Genomic DNA, 25,461 nt, shown 5'->3' on the forward strand with positions numbered 1-25,461 from the left:
ATAATAAAATACACAGCAAACTAGTAATAGAACAGAATGTCCTTAACCTGATTAAGGGCATCTATGAAAAATCCACAGCTATCATCATATTTAATGTTAAAAGACTAAAAACTTTCTCCTTAAGACCAGGAATAAGACAAAAATTCCACTCTCATCACTTTCATTCAACATTGTACTAGATGTTCTAGACAAGGCAATTAAGCAAGTAAAACTATTTCTAATTGCAGATGAAATAAGCTCTTATATGGAAAACCCTAAGGAAGACATAAACACAAAACAGAGCTCATTAACAAGTTCAGTAAGGTTCTAAGACATAAAAGCAACATATAAATATCAGTTACATTTCTATACACTAGGAGAAAACAATCTGAAAATGAAATTAAGAATACAATGCCATTACAAGAGCATCCAAAAAAAATAAAACACATAGGAATAAATTTAACAAAAGAAGTATAAGAGCTATACACTGAAAACTATAAAACATCAGTAAAAGAAACGCGGGAAAAAAATAAATAAATGGAAAGACATCTGATGCTCACGGACTGCAAGGCTTAATATTGCTATGGTTCAGTGCAATCTCTCAAAATTTCAACTTCCTTTTTTGGCAGAAATTAACAAGATGATCCTAAGATCTGTATAGAAATTTAAGGGAACCAAATTACGATCCTGAAAAAAAAAAAAAACAAAGTTGAGGACTCACACTGCTGCATTTTTAAACTTACAACAAAGCTATAATAATCAAAACTGGTACTAACATAATACCATAAAATAGCCAAACACATCAACAGGATAGAACTGAGAGTCCAGAAATAAACCCACACATCTATAGTCAACTGATTTTTGACAAGCATGTCAAGACAATCCAAAGGGGGAAAGAACAGTCTTCAATAAATGGTAGTGGGACAAACAGATGCAAAAGAATGAATCTGAACCTCTATCTCACACCCAATGTGAAAATTAACTCAAAATGGATAAAAAACCTAAATGTAAAGGTTAAAACTATAAAACTCAGTGAAGAAAATACAGGTGTAAATCTTTTTACCTTTGGATTAGGCAACAGTGTCATAGATGGGACACCGAAAGCACAAGCAACCAAGGAAAAAACAGATTAAATTGAACTTCATCAAAATTGAAAACTTCTGTGCAACAAATACACTATTAGGAAAGTGAAAAGACAACCCAAAGAATGGGTGAAAATATTTGCAAATCATGTATCTAATAAGGGTTTTGCAGCCAGACTAGATTACAAAAACACCTACAACTCAGTAAAGAGACAAACAATCCAAGTTAAAAATGGGCAAGGATCTGAATAGACATTTCTACAAAGCAGATATACAAACAGCTAATAAGCAGGTGAAAAGACACTCAATATTATTAGTCACTAGAGAAATGCAAATAAAACCACAATGAGATACCACTTTACACCCATTAGAATGGTAATAATTTTTTAAAAGAACATGGAAAATAACAAATGTTGGCAAGAATATAAAGAAACTGGAACTCTCATATATTATTGGTAGGAATGGAAAATGGTTCAGCTGACAGTTCCTCAAAAGTTAAACACTGAGATACCATATGACCTAGCAATTCCATTCCTAGCTATACACCCAGGAAAACTGAAAACAGGTTAATACAAAAATGAATACATGGATGTTCATAAAAGCATCAAAATACTGCAAAAGTGGAAGCAACCCATCAACTGACAAAAACGTAAACAAAATGTAGTATATATCCATATGATGGGGTAGTATCCAGTCTTAAAAGGGTTGAAATTCTGACATATGCTAAACATAGATGAACCTAGAAGACATTAGGCTAAGTGAAATAAGCCAGACACAAAAGGACTGACATTATATGATTCCGCTTATATGAGGTACCTAGAATTAGCAAATACATACAGACAGAAAGTAGAAGAGAGTTTATAAGGGGCTTTAGGCAGGAGGAATGGAGAGTTATTTTTTAATGGGTATAAGTTTCTGTTTGAGATGATGAAAAAGCTGTGGAAATGGATGGCGACAAAGGTTGTACAACATGGTGGATATATTTAATACCATCGAATAGTGCCCTTAAGAAAGGTTAAAATGGTAAATTGTGTGTTATATATAGTTTATCACAATAGTTTATCACAATAAAAATATATACAGTTGACTCTTGAACAACATGGGTTTGAATGGCGCAGGTCCACCTGTATATGGATTTTTTTTTCAACAGGAAATCCTGCAGTGCTATATTATCCACAGACAGTGGACTCTGCCGCTGCGGAAGCACAGATACAAACGAACCATAAGCTCTAAGGGACCGAGGCGTGAGGGCACCACACATGCAGAGGGCTGCCTATAGTTACAGGTGGATTTTCGACTGGGTCCTTCATGCCTGTGTCGTTCAAGGGTCAACTGTATATTATCACCTTGAAAGTGAACAGTAAGGTGTTATTGATAAATTTTAAAAATCAATTTTATTCCAAACCAAATAATAGAATTAAGAATAGCAATAGCTAAAAGTGTTTCCTAACCCATTTGAAACTTCAGAAAGAGTTAAGGACCTTTTTGAAAAATAAAGACATCTGGGCAAAGAAAAAAAGAAAGGAAGAGAAGTTAAGTATTTATACATGCTACAACATGAGTGAAACTTGAAAAACCTTGAAAAGAGTTCAAACACAAAAGGCCACATACTGTAGGATTCCATTTATATGGAATGTCTAGAATAGGCAAATCCTGATAGAAAATTGGTTAGCCTAGGATTGGATGGAGAGGGGATTAGGAACTCCTAGATAATGGGTCTCTTGTGGCTGTTTGGTAGACAAGTCACGTGTGACATGTCATGACCCTATGGACTGTGTAGCCCACCAGCTCCTCTTGTCCATGGGACTCTCCAGGCAAGAATACTGGAGTGGGTTGCGATTTCCTTCTGCAGGGGACCCTGTGACTCAGGATCAAACCCACGTCACCTGCATTGGCAGGTGGGTTCTTTACCACTGAGTCACCAGGGAAGCCAGTGGGTCTCTTTAGGGTGATGAAAATGTTCTGAAATTAGAAAGTGACGATGGCTTCATAAACTAGTACGTAAAAAGCCCATGAACTGTACATGTTAAAATGGTGGATTTTCTAGCATGTGAACTATTATCTCAATGAAAACAAAAATACCACAAAAACGAACCATACGAGAGGCGTAAGACATGTTAAAAAGTCTACAGAATGACACCACAAACATCTCTCTATCCATCAGTTAGCCTCGGAAATAACACCTTATCAATATGGTTTCTTTCCGCAGCCCTATCCAACTACGTCCTCTTCCTTCCCACAGAGGTCAATGTTACTTTGAATTTGGTACTGAGGTCCCCCTTTTTTTAAACACAAGACTTGTTTGTTTGTTTATTTTTGGCTGCACTGGGTCTTCTTTGCTGCACACAGGGCTCTCCAGTGATGGCAAGTAGGGGCTCCTCTTCGTTGCGGTGAGCAGGCTTCTCGTGCTCCTGTTGCAGAGCATGGACTCAACGGCACACAGGCTTCAGTAGTGGCAGCTCGCAGGCTCAGTGCTAGTGGCACACAGGCTTAGCTGCTCTGCTGCGTGTGGGATCTTCCCAGACCAGGGATGGAACCCGTGTCCCTTGCACTGGCAGGCAGATTCTCAATCACCAGACCACCAGGGAAGCCCAAGGTCCCACTTTTTTATGATAAATTTGCAATTCCTCTGACCTCCCCCTTTCCTGAACTCCTGTTACACTCAGAGTTTCTGTCTTTCCTTATTCTCCAAGTTCTTTTTGTACCCTCCCCTCCACCCTCCACTTCTACTAGGTTTCAAGCTCTTGGAGAGCAGGAAACAACCTCACACTTCCTCCCACAGTTTCAATATAATGCTCAATCCAAGTACTCCCAATACACACTGGCTGGCAGATTTTTTAAAAGTTCCTGTCCTCTCATCTTCTATTCTTTCCGTTCCTGGCAGAGTCACACCACTTTCTCCACGATAGAAAAGCGGTGCTGGTGTTGAGCCATATGCATTCTGGAAATGCTCGATGAAGCAGCCTCAGTGCAGAGATAGCACTGAGATCATATTCTCCCTGTACTAGAAGGTACTGGCCCCAGGCAGCGGGTGGGGGTGGCGGGGGCAGGCGGTGGTGGTGATAACTGCAGGGAAAACTTAATCCTAAAAGCAAGAGGAAGTAGTAGGCTTGGGGTCAGGCTGAAAGAGGTCCAGGGCCGAGTCTAGCTCTTCCATATTTTGGCCTCTTGAAGGTACAAAGAGCCCTGCTTGAAACTTCTAATCCAATTCTGAGAATATAAAGAAATACTATGCTGTAAACACACACAGTAAGTTAACAACTGATATAGCATTATTAACAACAGTACAAATTTTGCTCAAATTTCACAATTTTATGCTAGTGTCCGTTGTTTTCATACCTATTCAAGACTCCACACTGTATTTACTTGCATTAAGCAGCTTCAGCAGCATACAGCAAATTCTGGTAAATTCTCTTTTCATTTTTATTCTATTACAATTTTTTTTCTAATTTTCCTTATTATGGCTTCTTAGACACACCATCATTTAAAAGTGGATATTTAATTTCCAAATATATGGGATTTTGTTTAAAGTATCTTTAATATTAATTTCTCATTTTGATACTAATTTTCTCATTTAAATGCTTCCTTCTCTGCAATCACTCTGTGTTTTTTTCAGTCAATTTTATTGAGACTTATGATGGCTAAGTTGAAGATCTCTCTTGGTAAATGTCACACTGCACTTGAAAATATGTGGGTTATTTTCAAATTTCTTTTGATATTGATTTCTATCATAATTCTACAATGATAAGAGAACACACTCTGTATGATTTCAATACCTTTAGACCCTGAAGTTTTTGCACCTTATTTTATGTCCCTGAATATATTCCAGTGTCTCCTAGTTTGCTTGAATAGAATTTGTGTCCTACTGTTGAGTGAAAATTGTATAAATCTTAATTATGTTGAATTGATTCACAGTGCTTTTCAGGTCTACTATATCTTTCTACTTCTCTGTATATTCATTCTATTAATTTTTGAGAGTTTGATAGTGAAACTCCAACCTAAAATCTCAATTTACCCACTTAAAAAATAATTGTAATATATAGTGGAACTATGTGTAACTTTGTTCTGTATTTCCCAAGTCTCCTGTAAATGTGTTATCATACTTCATAAATCAAAAAAATAAAAACTAAAGAGCCCTGGACTTTCCTGAAATCTCTTCTCTGAAGTACTTGTATTCCTCTGCGTTTCTATAACAACCCCCTCCAAGAAAATGTCAAGCCTTTTAAATAACCTCCTCATTCAACCTCATTATATTCCCATGAAGTATGTGTGAAGGAGGGATTATTATCCTCTGTGCATTTCACAAAATCTCAGGAGAGGGACACCACCTATCAAAGGTTAGGCTGCAAGGAGCAACATATGATGCCAAGTTTAGAGTCTCTGTACAGCTTTTGTTTGCCAGATGGAGAAGTAATTCAGTAACAGAACGACAGGGAATGAACCTGGTGTGGGGCGCAGAGTCTCTGGTGGATGAGAAACCTGAGGCCCTGAGGTCGCTGCGTGAAAGCCTCAGCAACAACCAAAGAAGTGGTGGCCCACATCCCAGGGTCTAAAAGCACCCGGCCGCGCCTGTACAAAACCTCCTACCTCCCTTAGAAGAAGACGGGCACCAGAGTTTTTTAAAGTAACAAACTCTCACCTCCCCGATTTCTCATCTTTTAGCCTGGCCATGAAGGAAAGACAGGTCTAGAGGAACCGCTGAGGGCATCTCCTGCCTCAGGATCAGAGCCTGCACGGCCGCGCAGAGCAGGTGCTCAGTAAATGCTACTTGAGGACTGAACAAATGCTTGCATGGCTGAGGTAAGGGGAAAGAAAAGGAAGGCACTGGGAAACTGACGTTGCCAGGCCTTGGCTGAAGAAAAACCAGGAGGTAGCTAGGATTCTGAATGAGTACAGTGATACGTTGGCAAGAATGATGCTGATGATCCTGAGGGAAACTAGGTCTCTATAGTGAATTTTAAAAAGATGGTTTTGTCGGAATAAAGGTTTCCTTACGGACATTTTATGTGTGAAGTAGAAATTTCACAATTAATTTGGATACTGAATACTGCATATAGAATAGTTTAACCATCACTCCTTTCTAAGGATTTATATCCTCTATCTTTATCAAGTATAAAAACAGCAGATCTTTTTTTGGCTCAAAGAGAAATAAACCTCTTAAATGTCCAGAAATGAAGGTGAATCCTTCATACTTTAAAGTAGCAAGTTGTATTATAATGAAGCATACTTTATTGTTAAATAATTAGATTTACACATGCTTAACTTATATGCAGTTTTTCAAATATCATCTTTTGCAAAAGGCAAGACGGTGCTTTGACCAACACAAGGTCTCAAAGCTTAAGAATCTCCTCTTACACTGGGACTTGTAGTGCTTATCTGAGAGAATAATATATATCAGGGGTCAGCAAATCTTTTTTGTAAAGGGTCAGATAGCAAATATTACAGGCTCTATGGACCATACAGTCCCTGGTGCAGCAACTCAACTCTGCCACTGCTGTTGCACAAGTAACTACAGACAATATGTAAACAAATAAGAGGGACTATGCTTCAATAAAACTTTATTTACGGACAAGGAAACTTTAATTTCCTAAAATTTTCATACGTCACAGAATATTGTTAATTTTTTCTTTTTTACTTTTCCCCAATTACTTAAAGGGCTTCCCTAGTAGCTCAGGTGGTAAAGAATCCGCCTGCAATGCAGGAGACCCTGGTTCCATGCCTGGGTCAGGAAGATCCCCTGGAGAAGGGATAGGCTACCCACTCCAGTATTCCTGGGCTTCCCTTGTGGCTCAGCTGATAAAGAATCTGGCTGCAATGAGGGAGATCCCTGGGTTCGATCCCTGGGTTGGGAAGATCCCCTGCAGAAGGGAAAGGCTACCCACTCCATTATTCTGGCCTGGAGAATTCCAGGGACTATATAGTCTATGAGGTCACAAAGCATCAGACACGACTGAGCAATTTTTACTTCCAAAATCAAGTGCAACAAAGGGCAAACCATAGTTTTGAGGAGAAAGCCTACTATTCTATTCTTTCCCTTACATTCCATCTTGGTGGAACTCTCCTGAGTTAGTTATTTTGCTCTTTTGAGTGAAACTGTCAAGGCTGGGGTCAACAGTGCTCAATACTATCTTGACAATTGTACTTATGTGAGAAGTGGGCAGCATGGGCAGTCCCATGGCAGTGTCGTACCACAGGCTGCTTTTTCCCACTCTGGATCCTCTACTTTTATCACCTTTTCTGAGCAGAACAGTGACTATGCAAAAGAGAATAAATAAGGAGGACTGGTGATGGGCTGAATTTAAAATATATATATATATACACACAAAAGCATTTTAAAGTTATACGCATAGTTGATTTAAATCTCAGCAGGGGATGACAGAGGATGAGATGGTTGGATGGCATCACCGACTCAATGGACATGAGTTTGAGTAAACTCCGGGAATTGGTGATAGACAGGGAGGCCTGGTGTGCTGCAATCCATGGGGTCGCAAAGAGTTGGACATGACTGAGGGATTGAACTGAACTGAATCATCGTTAAACTGCCGGTAAGAATCCAGAAAAGGGGAGTCACCCTTTGTTCAATCCCGTACTCCAACACAAGATCCTTCAAAGCCCAGGAGAAGCGCGAGGGACAGCTAGCTTTGGATTCTTATGAGAATATTTCTTAAGCAACAGTCACTTGGTACCCATGAAATCCAATAATATTTTACCCAATCTGTCTTAAATTAGATCTTGTGAAGTAAATGAGTTAAAAGGGAAATTGATATTGAATTGTGGTTTATGGCCCAGGGGAAAATATCAGTTTATAAGAACAGCCACTGAATGTATGTGAGTACAAGGCCCATTAGCAGTGGTGGAACAGCTCTTAACGAGTTATGGCACAGAGTATTAATAAATGTGTCATGCCGGCATAACATGAGCCTTCTGAAAAGCACAGGCTTTTCATTTCTAACTAGCTATGTGGGGCTTGAAGCACACGTTGGAGGAGCTTTGCCACTGCTAACACCAGGTAAGAGGCATTCCCTTCAGGGTCTACATAAGGAGCAGCGACATTGTGAAAGGCCAAGTACGAGCTCGTTCATATTCATGCCAAACAAATCCTAGCACACAGCAAACACAATGCAATAAATGCACACAGTTACCAAAGTACTGCATGTAGCCAACTCATGAGCAGCCCCCACCCTCACCCTGTGACTAGGTTAATTTTTTTAGCCATTCAAAATGTACACATTAAAATAATAAAGGGTGCATAAATTGGAAAGGACATTACAGAGAGCTCAGTGTATGGGTGCAGTACATCACAAACAGAAGGCTTCCTAGAGGTTTATCACCCAGTCCCAGGTTTGCTGTGGGTCACAAGGCCCAGGACAGCAATTTTCCACCCAACCAGATTTCTTCCTCCCCTGAGAAGTCATCATTTCACCAGGACAAAGGGGACCTGTAGGCACCTGAGGGCCTTCTGGGTCTAATGAACACCTAGGGGTTCAGGGATTGAGCTAATCTACAAAGGGGGAGGTGGGAATCAATACCCTTTGGCTCCATCTGCTATAACTGTTATCCACACTGCTTTATGACCATCTCCCAGAGTTTGGACCCTAGATCCTAACTGTTTCAACTTCTGGAGCTGCCTAATCCTCTCATCTTTAAATGACTTCTCTAGCCTTAAATTCTTGCCTGCTAACCTAATATATATATACACCTTATTCTCCCAGATCTATGTACCTTTTCTGAACCAGGTAACTAGCTGATTAGACTTTCAGTAGTTGTTAGTTCTTTCCTGCCTAAGTATAAATTTTTTATTCTGGTAACCTCTAATGGCAAATCCTCTCTGCCTAATGGTTTCAGAGTCTACACGCACAGAGAGGTACTCTTCTACCAATAATACAAATACAGCTGATTGGAAAAACAGCTATAATAGTGGTAAGAGCAGTAGTGAGCAGTAGTAGCCAACTGTCCACTAATCAACAGCTATTTGGCATTCGCTTCTGAGTAATTACACAGTCAATACAGCAGGCAACAAACCAACGTCCTTTCAAAATTTCCCTGTTTTAATAAAGAAAAGCATGAAAGGAGATCAGTCCTGGGTATTAACTGGAAGGACTGATGTTGAAGCTGAAATTCCAATACTTTGGCCACCTGATGCGAAGAGCTGACTCATTGGAAAAGACCTTGATGCTGGGAAAGATTGAAGACAGGAGGAGAAGGGGACGACGAAGGGGAGGATGAGATGGCTGGATGGCATCACCGACACAATGGACATGGGTTTGGGTGGACTTTGGGAGTTGGTGATGGACAGGGAGGCCTGGCGTGCTGCAGTCCATGGGGTTGCAAAGAGTCAGACATAACTGAGCGATTGAAATGAACTGAAACAGATTCTACCTCAGACTAGGAAGCTGTTCAGACATAAATGACCTGTACTGTCAAAATGACTATACCATGTTACAGGGAGTCCTGATGTCTTTTATTTACTTATATATTTATTATAATTTTGGAAATCTTTTTTTGCCACACCACATGGTCTATGTGATCTAGTTCCCCGACCAGGAATCGCACCCATGCCCCCTGCAGTGGAAGCATGGAGTTATAACCAGTGGACTGCCAGGAAGTCCCAAATTATACACTGTACTTTTTAGGGTGGGGGGCGGGGGGTGGGGTGGGCTGCACCACATGGCTTGCAGAATCTAAGTTGCTCAACCAGTGACTGAACCCAGGCTTCTGCAGTTAAAGCGCCAGATCCTAACCACTAGGCCACTAGGGAACTCCCCTGATGCCTTTCTTAATGCTAGTCTGCTCAGTGGGTCCCTCAAGGAAAATGACAATTATAGTCCCAACGTGTCCTAGGAAAGGCTCCAGCAAAGGCACAACTGGCCTGAATTTACAGAGTACCTGAGCCCTGATACCCAGCTGAGAAATACTGAACCGAAAAGCAGGACATTAGGGCACAGGCAATTTTTTTTCCTTTAGGCTTATACTTCTGTTTGAACTACATGAATATTTGTAGCCCTCCTCTTCCAAGGCTCTATTTCACTATACTGAGAACAGAGCGAGAGGCCTTTAAATCCCATGTTTATATTTTTACTTCCCTTACTTATTAATAACTGCACCTGTGAGTCTATTTGAAGAAATAACATTTAGCATGTATTAAGCATTTACTATGCAGAACGAACCCTACTGAGATGCCTTTTACAATACCTGTCTCACAACAACCACTTGATAAAGAAGGTATATTTTATTAATAATGAAACTGCAACAAAAAGGTCAACTTGCCCAAAGTGAAAGTGAGGTCGCTCAGTCGTGTCTGACTCTTTGCGACCCCATGGACTGTAGCCCACTAGGTTCCACTGTCCATGGGATTCTCCAGGCAAGAATACTGGAGTGGGTTGCCATTTCCTTCTCCAACTTGCCCAAAACCACTGTTATTTAATGGTGAAACTTAGAACTGAACCAAGGCAATCTAACGCCAAAGCCTATTCTCTTAATCATCACATCATACTGCAATTTTTTAAAAACTTCAGAACTACTTATCAACTCTAACTCCTCACTTTATAGACAAGAAAGCAAGCACAAGGATTTTCCTGGTGGTCCAGAGGTTAAGAACCCACCTGCCAATGCAAGAGACACCAGTTTGACCCCTGGTCTGGGAAGATCCCACACGCTGCGGAGCAACTAAGCCCGTGAGCCAAAACTACGGAGCTCATGAGCCTAGAAGCCATGCTCCGAAACAAGAGAAGCCACCGCAATGAGAAGTCCTTGCACTGCAACTTGAGAAAGCCTGCATGCAGCAACAAAGACCCAGCATAGCCAAAAATAAATTTTACAAAAATTAAAAATTAAAAAAAAGGAGAGAAAGAAATCAAACACAGTGTGCTCTGCTCAAGCTGAGTCATCTGATCCAAACCTCAGACCAATGAAGAAATCATTTTTACTAAATACTTTTATCTCTGACAAAAAAGAAAGCCCCCTGCATATGCCAGAGACATCACAGCAGCTGTGTACGGTATTTCCCCAAGTCAAGCTCGATGAAGATGATGCCAGCATCCCGTCTCTCTGTGGCTTTGCTGGTTCCCAATGCTTCTGCATATACTTTCTCATTTGCTTTGACCTTGTGACCCCCATGTCCTCCAACCCACATTTGGAGCAGGTGACATCGATTCCTGCCTACATTCTGATCACAGGAAGACATATTGGGAGAACAGCAGCTGCTTCAGCGCTGAGCCAGCATGCTCCTGCTCCCTGAGGCAGAGCACTCTGACCCTCCTACCTAGCCTCCCTTCCTCACCATTCTTCAATCAGATTTGCCATTGATCTCCTTCTCCCTTACGCTCTTGGGGTCCCCAGCCTGCACCTGCTCTAGAGCAAAGAGGAAGGTGGATTTAGTATGTAAAGCATACTAATGCCTATCTTCATCGCACTGTGCTCGTACCCTAGAATTTCTTCTCACTTTCCTCTCTCTTGGAAAGCAGCAAAAAAAAATAAATAAAATAAAATAAATTTTTAAAAAATTAAAAAAAAAAAAAAAGAAAGCAGCAGAGTAAAATGGCTTGGAGGCTTTGAGGCCACCTGGATTTAAGATCCAGCTCTGTTACTTATTAGTTGTTATGATTTTAGGCAACTAACTCAGGTTGCCATGGCTCCATGTCCTTATGGATGAAATACAGATAATGACTGACAGTACCTATTTTATCAGATTATGAGGGTTAAATGAAAATTCACAAAAAGTCCTGACTACAGTGCCTGGCCCAGAACAAGGACTCCAAACAAATGGAATTACGATGGTACTATTGCTGTCATACAGATCATTGCTACTCCCTCTGGTCCTTGGCGGGGTGGCAGGAGACTCTCAGGGTTAATATTCAACTCATTTAGTATTCACACACGTGGCACAGCCAGTAGGATCCTTGTGCATAAGCTGGACCAAGAGTCTACAGTCACTAGGGCCAAAGTCATAGGACACTGCACTGGTTCAAAACGGGCCCCAGAGGTTATTTCACACTGAGAACTCCAGCAGCAGGAGAAAATAAAAACTGCTGAATATGTGCACAGTGGGGTCCAACCTGCCCCTCCCCTTTATCTCCTGTCTCGCCAGACCACACCCCATGCTCCAGTCACAGGGAACTCATGGTTCTAAACACTTTAATGCTGGTCACACCTCTCTGTCTTTTCATGTGCTGTTCTTTTGACCCAAACTACTCTTTCTTCTCTTCTCCAACAAGTGAAATGTTTATTAAACATACTTTAATACTTCAAGGTACAGTTCAAATATCACCCTTTCAACACTCAACTTTCTCACGCAGAATTACCCTTCCTGCCGGTGTGTTCTCACCACACTTTGTACTTACTTCTGTTACAGCACTTAATACAGTATTGTCATTTTGTGTACACACTGGTCTCCCTCATTGGACCCCGAGATCCTTACAGGCTGTTAAAGTGCTGCACTCAGTACGCCAGCAAATATGGAAAACTCAGCAGTGGTCACAGGACTGGAAAAGGTCAGTTTTCATTCCAATCCGAAAGAAAGGCAATGCCAAAGAATGTTCAAACTATGCACAACTGCACTCATTTCACACACCAGCATAGTAATGCTCAAAATTCTCCAAGCCAGGCTTCAACAGTATGTGAACAGAGAACTTCTAGATGTTCAAGCTGGATTTAGAAAAGGCAGAGGAACGAGAGATTAAATTGCTAACATCTGCTGGATTGTAGAAAAAGCAAGAGAGTTCCAGGAAAACATCTACTTCTGTTTCATTGACTGCACTAAAGCCTTTGACTGTGTGGATCACAACAAACTGTGGAAAATTCTTAAAGAGATGGGAATACCAGACCACCTGCCTCCTGAGAAATCTGTATGCAGGTCAAGAAGCAACAGTTAGAACCAAACATGGAACAACAGACTGGTTCCAAACTGGGAAAGGAGTACCTCAAGGCTGTAGATTGTCACCCTGCTTATTAAACTTCTAGGCAGAGTACATCATGTGAAATGCCAGGCTGAATCACAAACTGGAATCAAGATTACTGGGAGAAATATCAACAACCTCAGATATGCAGATGATACCACCCTTATAGCAGACAGCGAAGAGGAACATAAAATGCCTCTTGATGAAGGTGAAAGAGGAGAGCGAAAAAGCTGGCTTAAAACTCAACATTTAAAAAGCGAAGATCATGCCATCCGGTTACATCACTTCATGGCAAATAGATGGGGAAACAATGGAAACAGTGAGACTTTATTTTCTTGGGCTCCAAAATCACTGCAGATGGTGACTGCAGACATGAAATTAAAAGACACTTGCTCCTTTGAAGAAAAGCTATAACAAACCTAGACAGCATATTAAAAAGCATAAACATTACTTAGCTGACAAAGGTCCGTCTAGTTAAAGCTATGATTTTTCCAGTAGTCATGTATAGATGTGACAGTTGAACCATAAAGAGGGCTGAGTGCAAAAGAATTGATGCTTTTTAGCTGTGGTATCAGAGAAGACTCTTGAGAGTCCCTTGGACTGCAAGGAGATCAAATCAGTCAATCCTAAAGGAAATCAATCCTGAATATTCATTAGAAGGACTGATGCTAAAGCTGAAGCTCCAATACTTTGGCTACCTGATGCGAAGAGTCAACTCATTAGAAAAGACTGATGCTGGGAAAGATTGAAGGTGAGAGAAGAAGGGGACAACAGAGGACGAGATGGTTGGAGGGCATCACTGACTCAATGGACATGAGTTTGAGCAAGCTCTGGGAGATGGTGAAGCACAGGGAAGCCTGGTGTACTGGATTCCACGAGGTCACAAAGATTCGGACACAACTGAGCAACCAAACAAGAACAACAACTGTGACTTTCTTAGCTTAGTAAGCAGAAGATGTCATATAATACCTGTCTGGGACAAGGTAGACAGTTAATACATATTTGCTGACTGTATGAATGAACCTCTTAGTCATGAGGAAGTGATATAGCTAAAATCAACTAACTTAATTACTATATCCAACTTTATGCAAGGTGTCTAATTGACCTTTTCCACTCTGTAGCTCATCCACTCATAAAAATTCATTAATTTTAGTTTGAAAAGTTTTCTTGTTTTCTATATCTTAGACTGAGACAGTGCAAGGCCTCATAGGCAGGGCCTCATATTGAGGCAGTGCAAAATGACAGAAATTATCTAAAAATGACAGTAGAAAACAAAACTTGCAATACACTCTGGAGACAGCATGGCATGGTAGAAGACGAGTATTAAATTCACAGATCCCAGGAACTGAAACGTGCCTCTTCCACACACTAGGTGAGGGAATTTCAGCAGTAAATTAACGTTTCTGAGCCAAAATTTTTTCTCAGTTGTAAAAATGTGCAACATTCTACTGACAGTTCCCTAATATTGGTGATCCTCAGAAATACAGAAAATTGGAGAGGCATTAATAATACCTAGAATTTGTGTGGTATCATCAACTAAAACAGCAGATGAAATAAGATAAGTAGGTTTGAGGGAAAAAAATTAGTTCAATTCTGAATATACTGAGTTGCCTACAGGAAGTCCAGATAGAGATGCCTGGCAAGACACTGAATATTTAAGGAGTGTTCTAGGCTGGAGATACAGACTCAAGAGTAGTGAGAGAATGGATGAGATCAGTCAGGAAGAGTGTGCCAAGTGAGAGGAACACGGGCCAAGGACTGAACCCACGGGAATGTCAACACTTAAGGGAAAGGTGGAAGAAATGAAGGAGAAAGAAGGGAAAGAATAGTCCGAGACGTCAGGTGAATTAGGCCAAGGAAGTAAAGAGCTGCAAGAATCAGGGAGTCATAAATAGTGCCAAATACAGCAAAAAGGATCAGTGAGATAAGAACTGAAAAAAATGTCCATTAGATTTGGCAATTTGAGATCACGGAGGATCTTATACTGAGAATGTGGTCAAGAGGGGAGGATGAGAGCCAGGCTGCAAGGATGGAGGAGTGGGTGGGAGATGTGCGGGTGGTGAGGGCAAGTCAAAGGTTACTCTTTAAAAGCTTCAGTGGCATGGAAAGAGAGATGACGCCTCCTGGGGGTATGGGGTCAAACGTGGGTTGATGAAGATGGGAAGGCTTTGAGTATGTTTATAGGCTGAGGGGAAGAACCACTCTGAAAGGGAAAGACTGAAAGTACAGAAAAGAGAAGGGATAACTGAGAGAGTCAAGTGCTAGAGAAGGTTGAAAGGCAGGATCAAAGGCACAAGGAGAAGGACTGACCTTAAGTAGATGGGTTGGGTACTTTATCCTCTGAAATTGGGGAACTCTTTTATTCAAACTTGATTCCACAGGCCAAAGTTTGTAGACTCACAGTGTCTGGAATATGACTGCTTCTTCAGAGCAGGTATCAAACATGTTGCTAGAATCAGAGTTGACAGAAATTTCCTTTCATGGGGAAATCTTAATCTTGAATTCTGTCAAATAGAGTTATACGTAAAGAATTTACAGCTCATGTGAATTTGGAATCAATCAGTAAGAGAAGCATCCCTCTGTATAAGGATGTCACAGTCTTACTCTCCTTGACTTTGAAGGGATTTAAAATCTAGTAAATTATAGATCTAATAAATTAGAGAAGATGATCAATATCACTGAAATCTTGAGACAGCCTTCAACATTTAAATGGTCATTATTAAATACCCCATTCAACAGGTTAATTCTTAATAGAATAAAATTATTTCATGACCTATACTCTGTAGAAACTATCAGAGACCAATTCCTAAAATTACCAGTCAGTGGGATTTTACGGTTCAGGTGATTTGCTAATAAAAATAATACACATCCAAGAATTCAGGTAAAAGTTGTTACACCACAATGTGGCTCAGAACTTTGGATCTACAACTCAGATCTTGTACAAGGTCTAGAGAAGACCTGAGCTTCTTTTCTGGGGAAAATGCTAGGTTTATCCATATGTGCCCCTCTAGCTCACATGAATGCTGAAACCTACTGAACTCCTACCTATGTAAAAACCTGAAACTGGGAAACTCAACAGAGTAACAATACTGGCTTTTACACAACTCAGAATATCTGCGGTATGGGTCCTTTCAAAGGTTATAATTTGACTTCCCTGGTGGCTCAGATGGTATGGGTGCTTTCAAAGATTATAATTTAGTACTTGCTAAAAGTCTATTTAAGACAGCATTGTAGCCCTTGATTCTTTTGGATTCTAGTTTAGGTCTCTGTACCAAGGTTAGAGTACCACAGTCTTTAAAGTACCTGGACTCTATTAACTTTATTAATGTACCTATCACTACCTGCAATAATTTTTATTTCTTTAATAGTGTATTATCTGTCTCCCCAACAAAAACTAACTTCCAAGCATAGTATATAGAACTTGCCTGCTTTGTTCCCAAGGGCATGGAACAGAACCTAGGTATGTAGAAATTGCTCAATAACAATTTATCAAATTGTCAGATAAAGGACTGAATGTCTTTAAGCCTCTACAATCAATCACAAACTCCTATCAATTTATACTCACTTTTGATGTCACCGAGTCCCCTCACTTTTCACTTCCACCACTATAGTTTAGACCCTCACTATCACTACTTCATAGCTGGCCATTCTGTCCAAGTTCTCTTTCCCTCCGGTCCATACCTCACATCACTGTCACATTCACCTCTCAGTCTAACATTACAAGTTCTCCGTGACTTGGCTCCAGCACTCCCTTCCCAGACTCATTGCCCACTCTCCAAATTCCAATCAAATGAGACAATTCAGCTTTCTCTTACATTGTCCTATGCCCTGGTTTTTGAGTCTTTGTTCACATTCTTCTCACTGCCTATAATGTTACAGACTATCCCTCATTTCTAAAATCCAAACATTATTCCTACTATGAAGTAAATAAGGCCTGTTCTGAGGCCCCCTATCAAAAGTGATATCACACTACACACTATTATGTTATAAGCTACATAAGGGTAAAAAACTGACTTTATTCATCTTTATTTCCCACAAGCGAACCCAATACCCCCAAGGCCTCACACAGAGGAAGTACTCAAGAAGTACTGATTGAATAAACAGATCATATTTTATATGAGACAACCCAAACTAATATATATTCCATGTCAGCTTCTCTCATTTCTGTTATAGTCAGTTAATACTGGGAGGGTAACACAACTCCCACAGCCAAGAAAACAGCAAAACAATAAAAGAAGACATGACAGAACAACTTAGAATATTCAGGAAATTACATCCTTTGTATAATAAAGACTTGAGACCAATAAATCAAGAAGAGTGCTAGGTAGAGGCTATCACCCAATGGTCTTTTGATGACATCGCTCCTAATTCTAAGGCTCTTCAAGAGGAGAGATCAGACTGGTGGAACTTAACCGTAGTTTAGCCCTCCAAAATCTCTAAAATATCAGGAAACCTATTTCCTGATCTACTTGCTCAGCCCCTAAAGGAAAGATACACTGGTAGTCAGTCTTTTCCCCCAGAGAGTTCCATTTAGGTAGATGGGAAAACTTTTCATTTGGGGAAAAAAAAAACCATGATGTACCCTTTCATGTTCAAAGCACTTAGAAAAGTACATTGTGTTTTCATATGCATTATCTCATAAGACTAACTCATTCATTTAACAGATATGGGTTGAACACTTACTACAGGGCATGGACACACTGCTCTGGCTAATGAGCATGCAAGAGCATGAACAAACAACAAATATATCATATTCTAGGTGTATACTGGAGAAAAATGAAGCAGGGCTGGTACAATAGACTGTTTTGTTTTGTATTGGGTAGGCAAGAAATATTCTTCACAACAACTGTAAGATATCTGGGAGCTTAGTTATTAGCATAATTTTAATTTTCTAGATTAGGGAGGCTGAGACGCTGAATGGTTAAGTGACAGGCCGGAGAGTCTCCAGAATCAGGTGGAAATGGGCTTAGAAACAAGGTTTCCCAACTTCTGGTCTATCACTAAAGCTATAAAAGAGGAATGTGATTTAAGAATGTTTAAGTTCCTTTCCATCTAGATAATGATACTCAGGGAATAGAAAAGAACCCTGTATATGAATGTTATTAACCCATCACCCTTATAAAGATCTTCTAGCCACTGGCTCACAGGACTTGACTCAATTTGATTTGGTGAATAAAACAATGGAAACATTTTGTTTTTTTATATTGTTGCAAAACAGTTTTTTAAAACAAAGTTTTAAAACATCTAATTTTTATTTAAAACAGAAAGCAGCATCTAGGCTTATTATGCAAAAACAGGCAATGTAGTACTGTATTAGCAATATTTCAAATCACACCTAATGAACATACCCTCCTTTAACTGTCTCTGTTCTGCACACCTCTTGAAAGTATGTGAAACTAGATTCAGCAAGGATTTTCTGCCAGGAGCTCATGCGTCTGGGTGTGTGAGACAGCCTTAGCAGTTCTTCATTTGAGGAAGCTGATGGCACTAATACCAGTGAGGTAAGGAGAAAATTGCCAACACTGCTGGGAACAGGGGGCCCTGCCATACCTAACCAGTGGTTGTTCAGTCACTCAGTCATGTCTGACTCTTTGAGACTCCACGGACTACAGCACACCAGGCTTCCCTGTCCTTCACTATCTTCCAGAGTTTGCTCAAACTCACGTCCATTGAGTCAGTGATACCATCCAACCATCTCATCCTCTGTTATCCCTTTCGCCTCCTGCCCTCAATCTTTCCTAGCATCAGGGTCTTTTTCAGTGAGTTGGCTCTTTGCATCAGGTGGCCAAAGTATTGGAGGTTAAACCTTAAAACTATTTCTTGTCAAAGGTAGGGCTGAGATCTTAATGTGTTAAAGAAATTCAGGAGGAGAAATCTATTCCAATGTAAAGAATCAAGTTAGGCTATAAAGAAGAAGATGCCTCAGGGCTAGGCCTGTATGAATCGGGAGAGTATCACCAGGTGAAGTTAAAGGACAGAGTATATTCCAAGAGGAGGAAATGAAGAGGAGGCAGGGGGACACTAGGGAAACAGAATAGCTTGCCACAGCTAAAACATATATGATAGGCATATATGTAAAATACAACTAGATACAATCCCAACCCTTGCCTTGCAGATACTATAGATAAGGAAACTGAAGCCCAGAGAATTTAAGTGATTTGACCAAGGGCAGACAAGGGGCAAAGGCAGAAATAAAATGAAGGTTTTTATGTTCCCAGTAGGTGCTCTTTTCACTGTACCATTCTGCTGGTAAGTTGGGGGATTGATAATTGAAAGGAAAGACAATTTCCTTTAAAAGTAAAAAAATGTGAAGACGTAGGTTAAGTAAAAGTGTCGTGTGTTAGTTGCTCAGTCGTGTCTGACTCTACGGACTGTAGCCTGCCAGGATCCTCTGTCCAGGGATTTCTCCAGGCAAGAATACAGTAGTGGGTAGCCATTCCCTTCTCCAGGCGATCTTCCTGACCCAGGGATTGAACCTGGATCTCCTGCATTGCAGGCAGATTCTTTGTGATCTGAGCCATCAGGGAAGCTCCAGTTAAATAAATTCCCTCTAAGTTACAGGTATAGCTGAACAGTGGCAGCAGTACTGATACTGAGCCCAAGTCTCCTGAACAAACTGTCCAGGGCTACCAGGCTACTTAGAGCTCCTTCACTTGAGAAGGTAAAATACTGGAGCTAAAACAAAGACCTTCCTTTCCCCGAGAAGCATGGTATTTCTTAGGACCCATGCTAAGAAGGGTTATTACACCACAGGAATTATCAGGGATGTGAATGAAAAAGCAGGTTTTGTTTTTTTTTCCCCCGTCTCCATATTTGCATGCCTAGTTTCAGAAGAACTGAACAAACTGAGACAGAAGGCCAATTAATAAAAAATTAGAAAAGTGGAAAACTAAAAACATGTTGTAACAAACTGACAGGAGGCATTGGCTTTTGACAAAGTTATTTTACATTATTAAACTTATAAAATGAGAAGGCTGAATTAGATGATGTTTAAGGCCACCATATTCTAATTTTCTATGATTCTAGGTTGACTCCAATTTGCAGGAAAAGATAGACATGAAAACTTGAAGGTAAACTGAACTTTGGGAAACCATATGTAATTTTTTAATGCAATATTTAATTTAATAATTAATATTAATTAATAATGCACAATTTAATGTGCCCTATTTAAAACCACATAAAAAATCCTATAATTTGGATTTTTGTTTATAGGACTTTCTTACAAGAGGGCATATCCACTGAACAAAAAGGATACATGTAACAGTCACTGGTTTTAAGGAACAGGAGAAAGAGTACAAGCTAACTCTGAACGCCTTCTTTCAATTTAATCCATAGATTTCCTTGCTGCCAATTTAAGACAGCTCTTAGAAATATACATGGCCATTTAAAATTCAGCAAACTGCTATAAGCAAACATGGCCCATTCTTTTTAACTTTGCATAGTACTTCATAAAACAAAAAAATCAAGTCATTTAACCACTCACTATACAGAAAATAAATAATTTTTAAAAATTCAACAAGTTATTATTAAGAATTGGAGAGTATAGTTTGTAGTGAAGACAGAAAAACTCTGAGCAACAGAGAAGAAGTCCTTGGTTTGATTCACTAAGGAAAGTGTGGAAGGGGAGAAATAAACTGAAAGTTTACCCTGATAAAACTTAAGATTCCACAGTATGAAAGAAGGGAGAACAAATAACAAAATTAAGACTTTAATTGACTTTAAAAAATAACAGAAAGGAAACCAAGAACAAAGGCATTCAGGTCAGTTCAAGTTCCTAAAATTACTTGTTTCTTTTTGCTTGTACATATACTGTATAAATAGCTTCCCCCATAGCTCAGTCGGTAAAGAATCTGCCTGCAATGAAGGAGTCCTGGGTTCAATTCCTGGGTCAGGAAGATCCCCTGGAGAAGGTAATGGCTACCCATTCCAGGATTCTTGCCTGGAGAATCCCACGGACAGAGGAGCCCAGCAGGCTACATACAGTCCACAGGGTCACAAGAGTCGGACACGATTTAGTGACTAAACCACCACCACCATACTGTCTAAAGAAACTCTGGAAGATACTAACATGGCTGTTCAGGGAGGCAGGACATGCACAGATGAGAGACAGGTATAAAGGGGACACTTTTTACTGAGGTCTTCTTTACTGAATAGCTTTTACTGAATTTTTAACCATGGAAATATATTACCTATTTTTATTTTTATTTTTTGGCTACACCACACAGCCTGTGGGATCTCAGGTCCCCAGCCAAGGATCAAACCTGCACCCCCTGCAGTGGAAACATGGAGTCTTAACCACTGGATTACCTATATTATATTACCTATTTTTAATGTTAAATACATTTAAAAGTTTAAATGTCCTTTAAATTCAATTATTTGCAGGTAACACTTGAAAAACAAGAAAGTCAAAGAATGGAGACATCCAAAGTACCAAGAGGTGAAGAACATGTTGTAGCACTGGGAGGTCTGAGACAATTCAAAGAAAGGATGATCTGGATTGTGGAGGATCATCTGGGGAAGTCAGGTGAAATGTTAAATGAACACCACTGTTCAGGGCCCCAAGCAACTCACGACAGCTCACACCAGTGCCAGCTTGAAAATGGGTATCTTGAAAATGGGATACACATATTTTATGGCCCTGTGTCCCTGGACACTGTAAAGTCTACAAAGGGATGCAACCAGAACTTCACTAATAGGGAACTAGTTTTCTTTCATCCTCTAAACAAAGAGAGAAGGAAATGAGAAACCAGTTTCCATGAGTCCCAAAAATGATCAATGAGGTAGAAAACGAGAACCAAAAAGAAAAAATTAAGAAATTCATTTGTAGCGTTAAGCAAAGAAAAGAGATTTCACTTTGCAAGAATTACTTAAGGCAGCCCTTGAGAAACAAACAGAAAGGAATGTCCTCTTAAAGTCATTTCTCCTCTCAGGATGTTTTGATTTGTGGGTTGATTCCCAGTCTGCTTCCTTGTAGGGGAGACCTTGCTAATTTGGTCCAGTGAAAGGCCTATTTAGTAAGAAGTATTAATAATGCTGGTGAAGATATGCAAGTGAATTTGAACAAGCCTATTTCTTTAATCAACTGAAAAAGTCCTTATTTAAAAATAAAATTAATAGCTCTGAAGGGCTACTAATGCTCTCTCTTGTCATAGGTGTTTATTTGCTTTATAATAATCATTAAACTAAGCATTTATATTTTATATATAGATATATAAAGGCACTTATATTTTAAGAATTTTTCTGCATGGTGGTATATTTCAGTTTTTTTTTTCTTTAAAGAATTTTAAAAATATAATTAAAGTTATCCTTTCCATAAACTATCTACCCTGTGGTGAGGCCGAAGGCTGAAATCAGATTTCCTCTCTCCCCTACTGGAGTGCCATTAACATCTGGCCTACCCAAAAAAGGGTAGCCAGGAGGGCCAGAGACCCACTGTCTTTGGGGCCTCACTTCCAAGTTAGCACCACTGACGTCTAAGGCACTGGGAATGAAAAGAGGCTGTCTACAGGCCAGGAACCAGGGGGAAAGGCAGGCAAAGGAGAACCAGCTTCTGACATCGAACCTAGCTCTCTGTATTTTTAGTCAGTTTTAAGAAAACAAAATTTAATTTGTATCTGAGTTGGAAAAACAAATAGTTCAAATAAAAGCAAAGAGGTTTTAGCCACCTGAAAGGCCAGGGTCCAAAGGGTTTTACCTACCAGTTTATTGCCATAAGGCTTCTCTAGTGGCTCAGACAGTAAAGTGTCTGCCTGCAACGCGGAAGACCCAGGTTCGATCCCTGGGTCGGCAAGATCCCCTGGAGAGGGAAATAGCAACCCATTCCAGTACTCTTGCCTGGAAAATCCCAGTCAGAGGAGTCTGGTAAGCTACAGTCCATGGGGTCGCAAAGAGTTGGACACGACTTCATTTTCACTTTATTGCCATAAGAGTATTTTCTGAAAAAGTTCTACTAAGACTATGGATGCAAGAGCAGCAAAGAGGAGGGAAATATATCTTAAGATATTTCAAAATTTTACAATCAATGAAATATTCTTCTAAAAATAGTTTGATTCCATGTTTCCTTATTCACTAACCTAGACATTTAAACCTTGTCTCCTTCCTCACCCACCTACCCCTAATCAGCAAAGGCCCAGATTGAAAATTTAGATTTTAAAAGAGGAATGAGTAAACAAGGAAATCAAAGACAGTTTGTGAAAACTTAGCCCCAGAACGTGACACTTGACAAAGTCCTTAGAGGTCTTGTTCAACTTCTCAGTTTCTAGACAAGACATTTAGGCACAGAGAAGTGAAGTGACTTACTAAAGGTCATGAACTAGTTTTGAGAATATTTTTTCTTTATTTACTACTCCCTCCCCACCCCCCGCCATGAACTATTTGTGGCAGCTTAAGAAACACACATACTAAAAAGATAACTATAAATAATAAACATGACAAATTACGATAGAGCAAGGATTTCTTCTAATCTAGTACTTTTTATATCATATGATGTTTTGTTCCTTAAACTTTCTAAATTTCCCAGTAGAAGTTACAGGCTACCGATTCAGCTTTGTTCCCAGTAGATAGCTGTTCTGAGCTGCAAGAGAAGTATGCAGGTGAAGGACCATTTTGTGTAGACAATTACTCAACTGTTTTTGCCACTCAGAACTAAGATGCCTCCACAACTATAGCTTAATCAAGAGATCTGCTGACCTCAAGTCTTACTTCTGGCCCATTGTTAAGACAAAGAAACAGAAATTTCTTCCCAAACTGAGACTGAAAGGCAATTTTAGCTAAGGTCAATTTAGAAGGCAGTTTGGTTAATAAAGGCAGTTAAGCTTTATATTTATAAATATGTAATTACACAAAGTCCTTTCCCCCTTCATCTGGAAACACCTATGGATTTAATTCTTTCAATCTCACCTGTCAAATGAGGGATCTCTAAAATGCTATCTGATGTCAGCCTTTAGCATTTATGGTTAACTACTTGGCAACTGGATTAACTGGGGGCTTTGCTTCTTCACTTGTTGCTTAGTTTCAAAAGATAATTATGAGAAAGAAACCCAAAGTTTGGTCAAATATGTTAGGGAAATTTGTAACTCTTGGCCAAATGAAGATTAGTATTTCTTTCACTCATACTCCCTACTAGCAGGAATAACAGAACTGACTCTCATTTAAGAATCAGTGCTGGCGGAACTCAGACAACTGTGTAACAAGGCCAAAGACCTGGTCTTCTCACTGGCCCAGTTTGGTTTACTCTATTCTATTCTTGTCCCCAGTGGTTATGATCTAACGTCACAAAGGAGGCTAGGTTAGAGTACAAATTCATCCCCATTACATTAACAATAGGCTCTGTCGCTGCAATAACAATATCATTTTTATATTTAAGGACAGGATTCTGAATGTGTGTGTGAGCAAGATTCTACAGGGCTGTACCATCTCTCACTATGCCATTTTTTTCTTGCACTATATCAAACAGTCCCCATTTCATTTATGTACCCCGCCTTTTTAAATTTTTCCCCCCCTTTTTTAAAAATAAATCCTTTTCTGATTTGACACGGAGTCAGACCCATAAATGACTCTTGGGAGCAATTAAACCAAAAAAGAACCCCCATAAACCGGAACGGAAACAAAAGTTTAACTACTTATCCAAACTCTGGCAAAGAGACACAACTCTTTCTCCCCCTCTCCCCTAAGCCTGTTAGGAAAGGGGCATCTGCAGCTGCTGCTCCTTCTCCTCCAACTCACTTTCTGCGTCAAATAGTATGGGTCAAAGTCCTCCAGGGGAACCGCGACCAAGCCTTGTGGGATGTCCCCATAGATGAAAGGCAAACTCTTCCCTGCCTCCAGGTCACTGTTTGGCTTGGGCTTGCTGTCCTCATCGTCCTCCCGATGACTGCCATCGGCCTTGGGCGGTTTCTTGAGCTTGCTCTCGGCAATGCGCCTTTCGATGTTCGCCAGTGACTCAGGGGTGAAAGGCTTGAAACTGTCAGGGCCTGGTGGTGCGAGCAGCCGTGCTGCCATCTTCTCATCCTGCAGCAACTTCGTTAGTTATGCTGCGTCCAGGACAGGTCAGCTCTGGAAGAAACAGCAACACAGAGAGCATTCATCAGTCACTACTCTGAAAGGAGGCCAGACCAAACCATCTCACGCTCAACCTCTATTCACAGTCTTCGCAACATGTGGTTTCTTCCATGACATGGCTATTTTTCTCTTCAGAAAATCTGTGGCATGAAAGGACAAGGCGATGTTCATAACCACCCCCTCAGGGGAATGAGCAGCCAAGGAGATCAAAACATGGCCATCTTCTGAATTGCTAGCTTTTATTAATGACTTAGACACAACTCACCATCAGGGACCAGCTCCAAAGATACATTCCATACCCTCCATGTTTAAGTGAAAAAAGTCAGACAAATACAAATACTATATGCTATCACTATATGTGGAATCTAAAAATGACAAGAGACTAAAGAATTTTTTTAAAAAAAAGCAGGCTCAAAGATATAGAGAAGAAATCACTGGTTTGTTGT

General features: G+C 40.1%; 1 protein-coding gene across 8 annotated transcripts in view; it reads right to left on the reverse strand.

Annotated features, from left to right (window-relative positions):
• SCN8A (sodium voltage-gated channel alpha subunit 8) overlaps nucleotides 1-25,461 on the reverse strand; it is a 191,683-nt gene that overhangs the window by 97,991 nt on the left and 68,231 nt on the right. For all 8 annotated transcript variants that reach the window (XM_070454391.1, XM_070454396.1, XM_070454393.1 and 5 more), the window contains exon 2: nucleotides 24,680-25,009. In XM_070454391.1, coding sequence (XP_070310492.1) covers nucleotides 24,680-24,955 — 276 coding nt within the window. In that variant the 5' untranslated portion in view covers nucleotides 24,956-25,009. The remainder of the gene's footprint in view (nucleotides 1-24,679; nucleotides 25,010-25,461) is intronic.

This window comes from Odocoileus virginianus, chromosome 24 (genome assembly GCF_023699985.2).
Source record: "Odocoileus virginianus isolate 20LAN1187 ecotype Illinois chromosome 24, Ovbor_1.2, whole genome shotgun sequence".
NCBI lineage: Eukaryota > Metazoa > Chordata > Mammalia > Artiodactyla > Cervidae > Odocoileus > Odocoileus virginianus.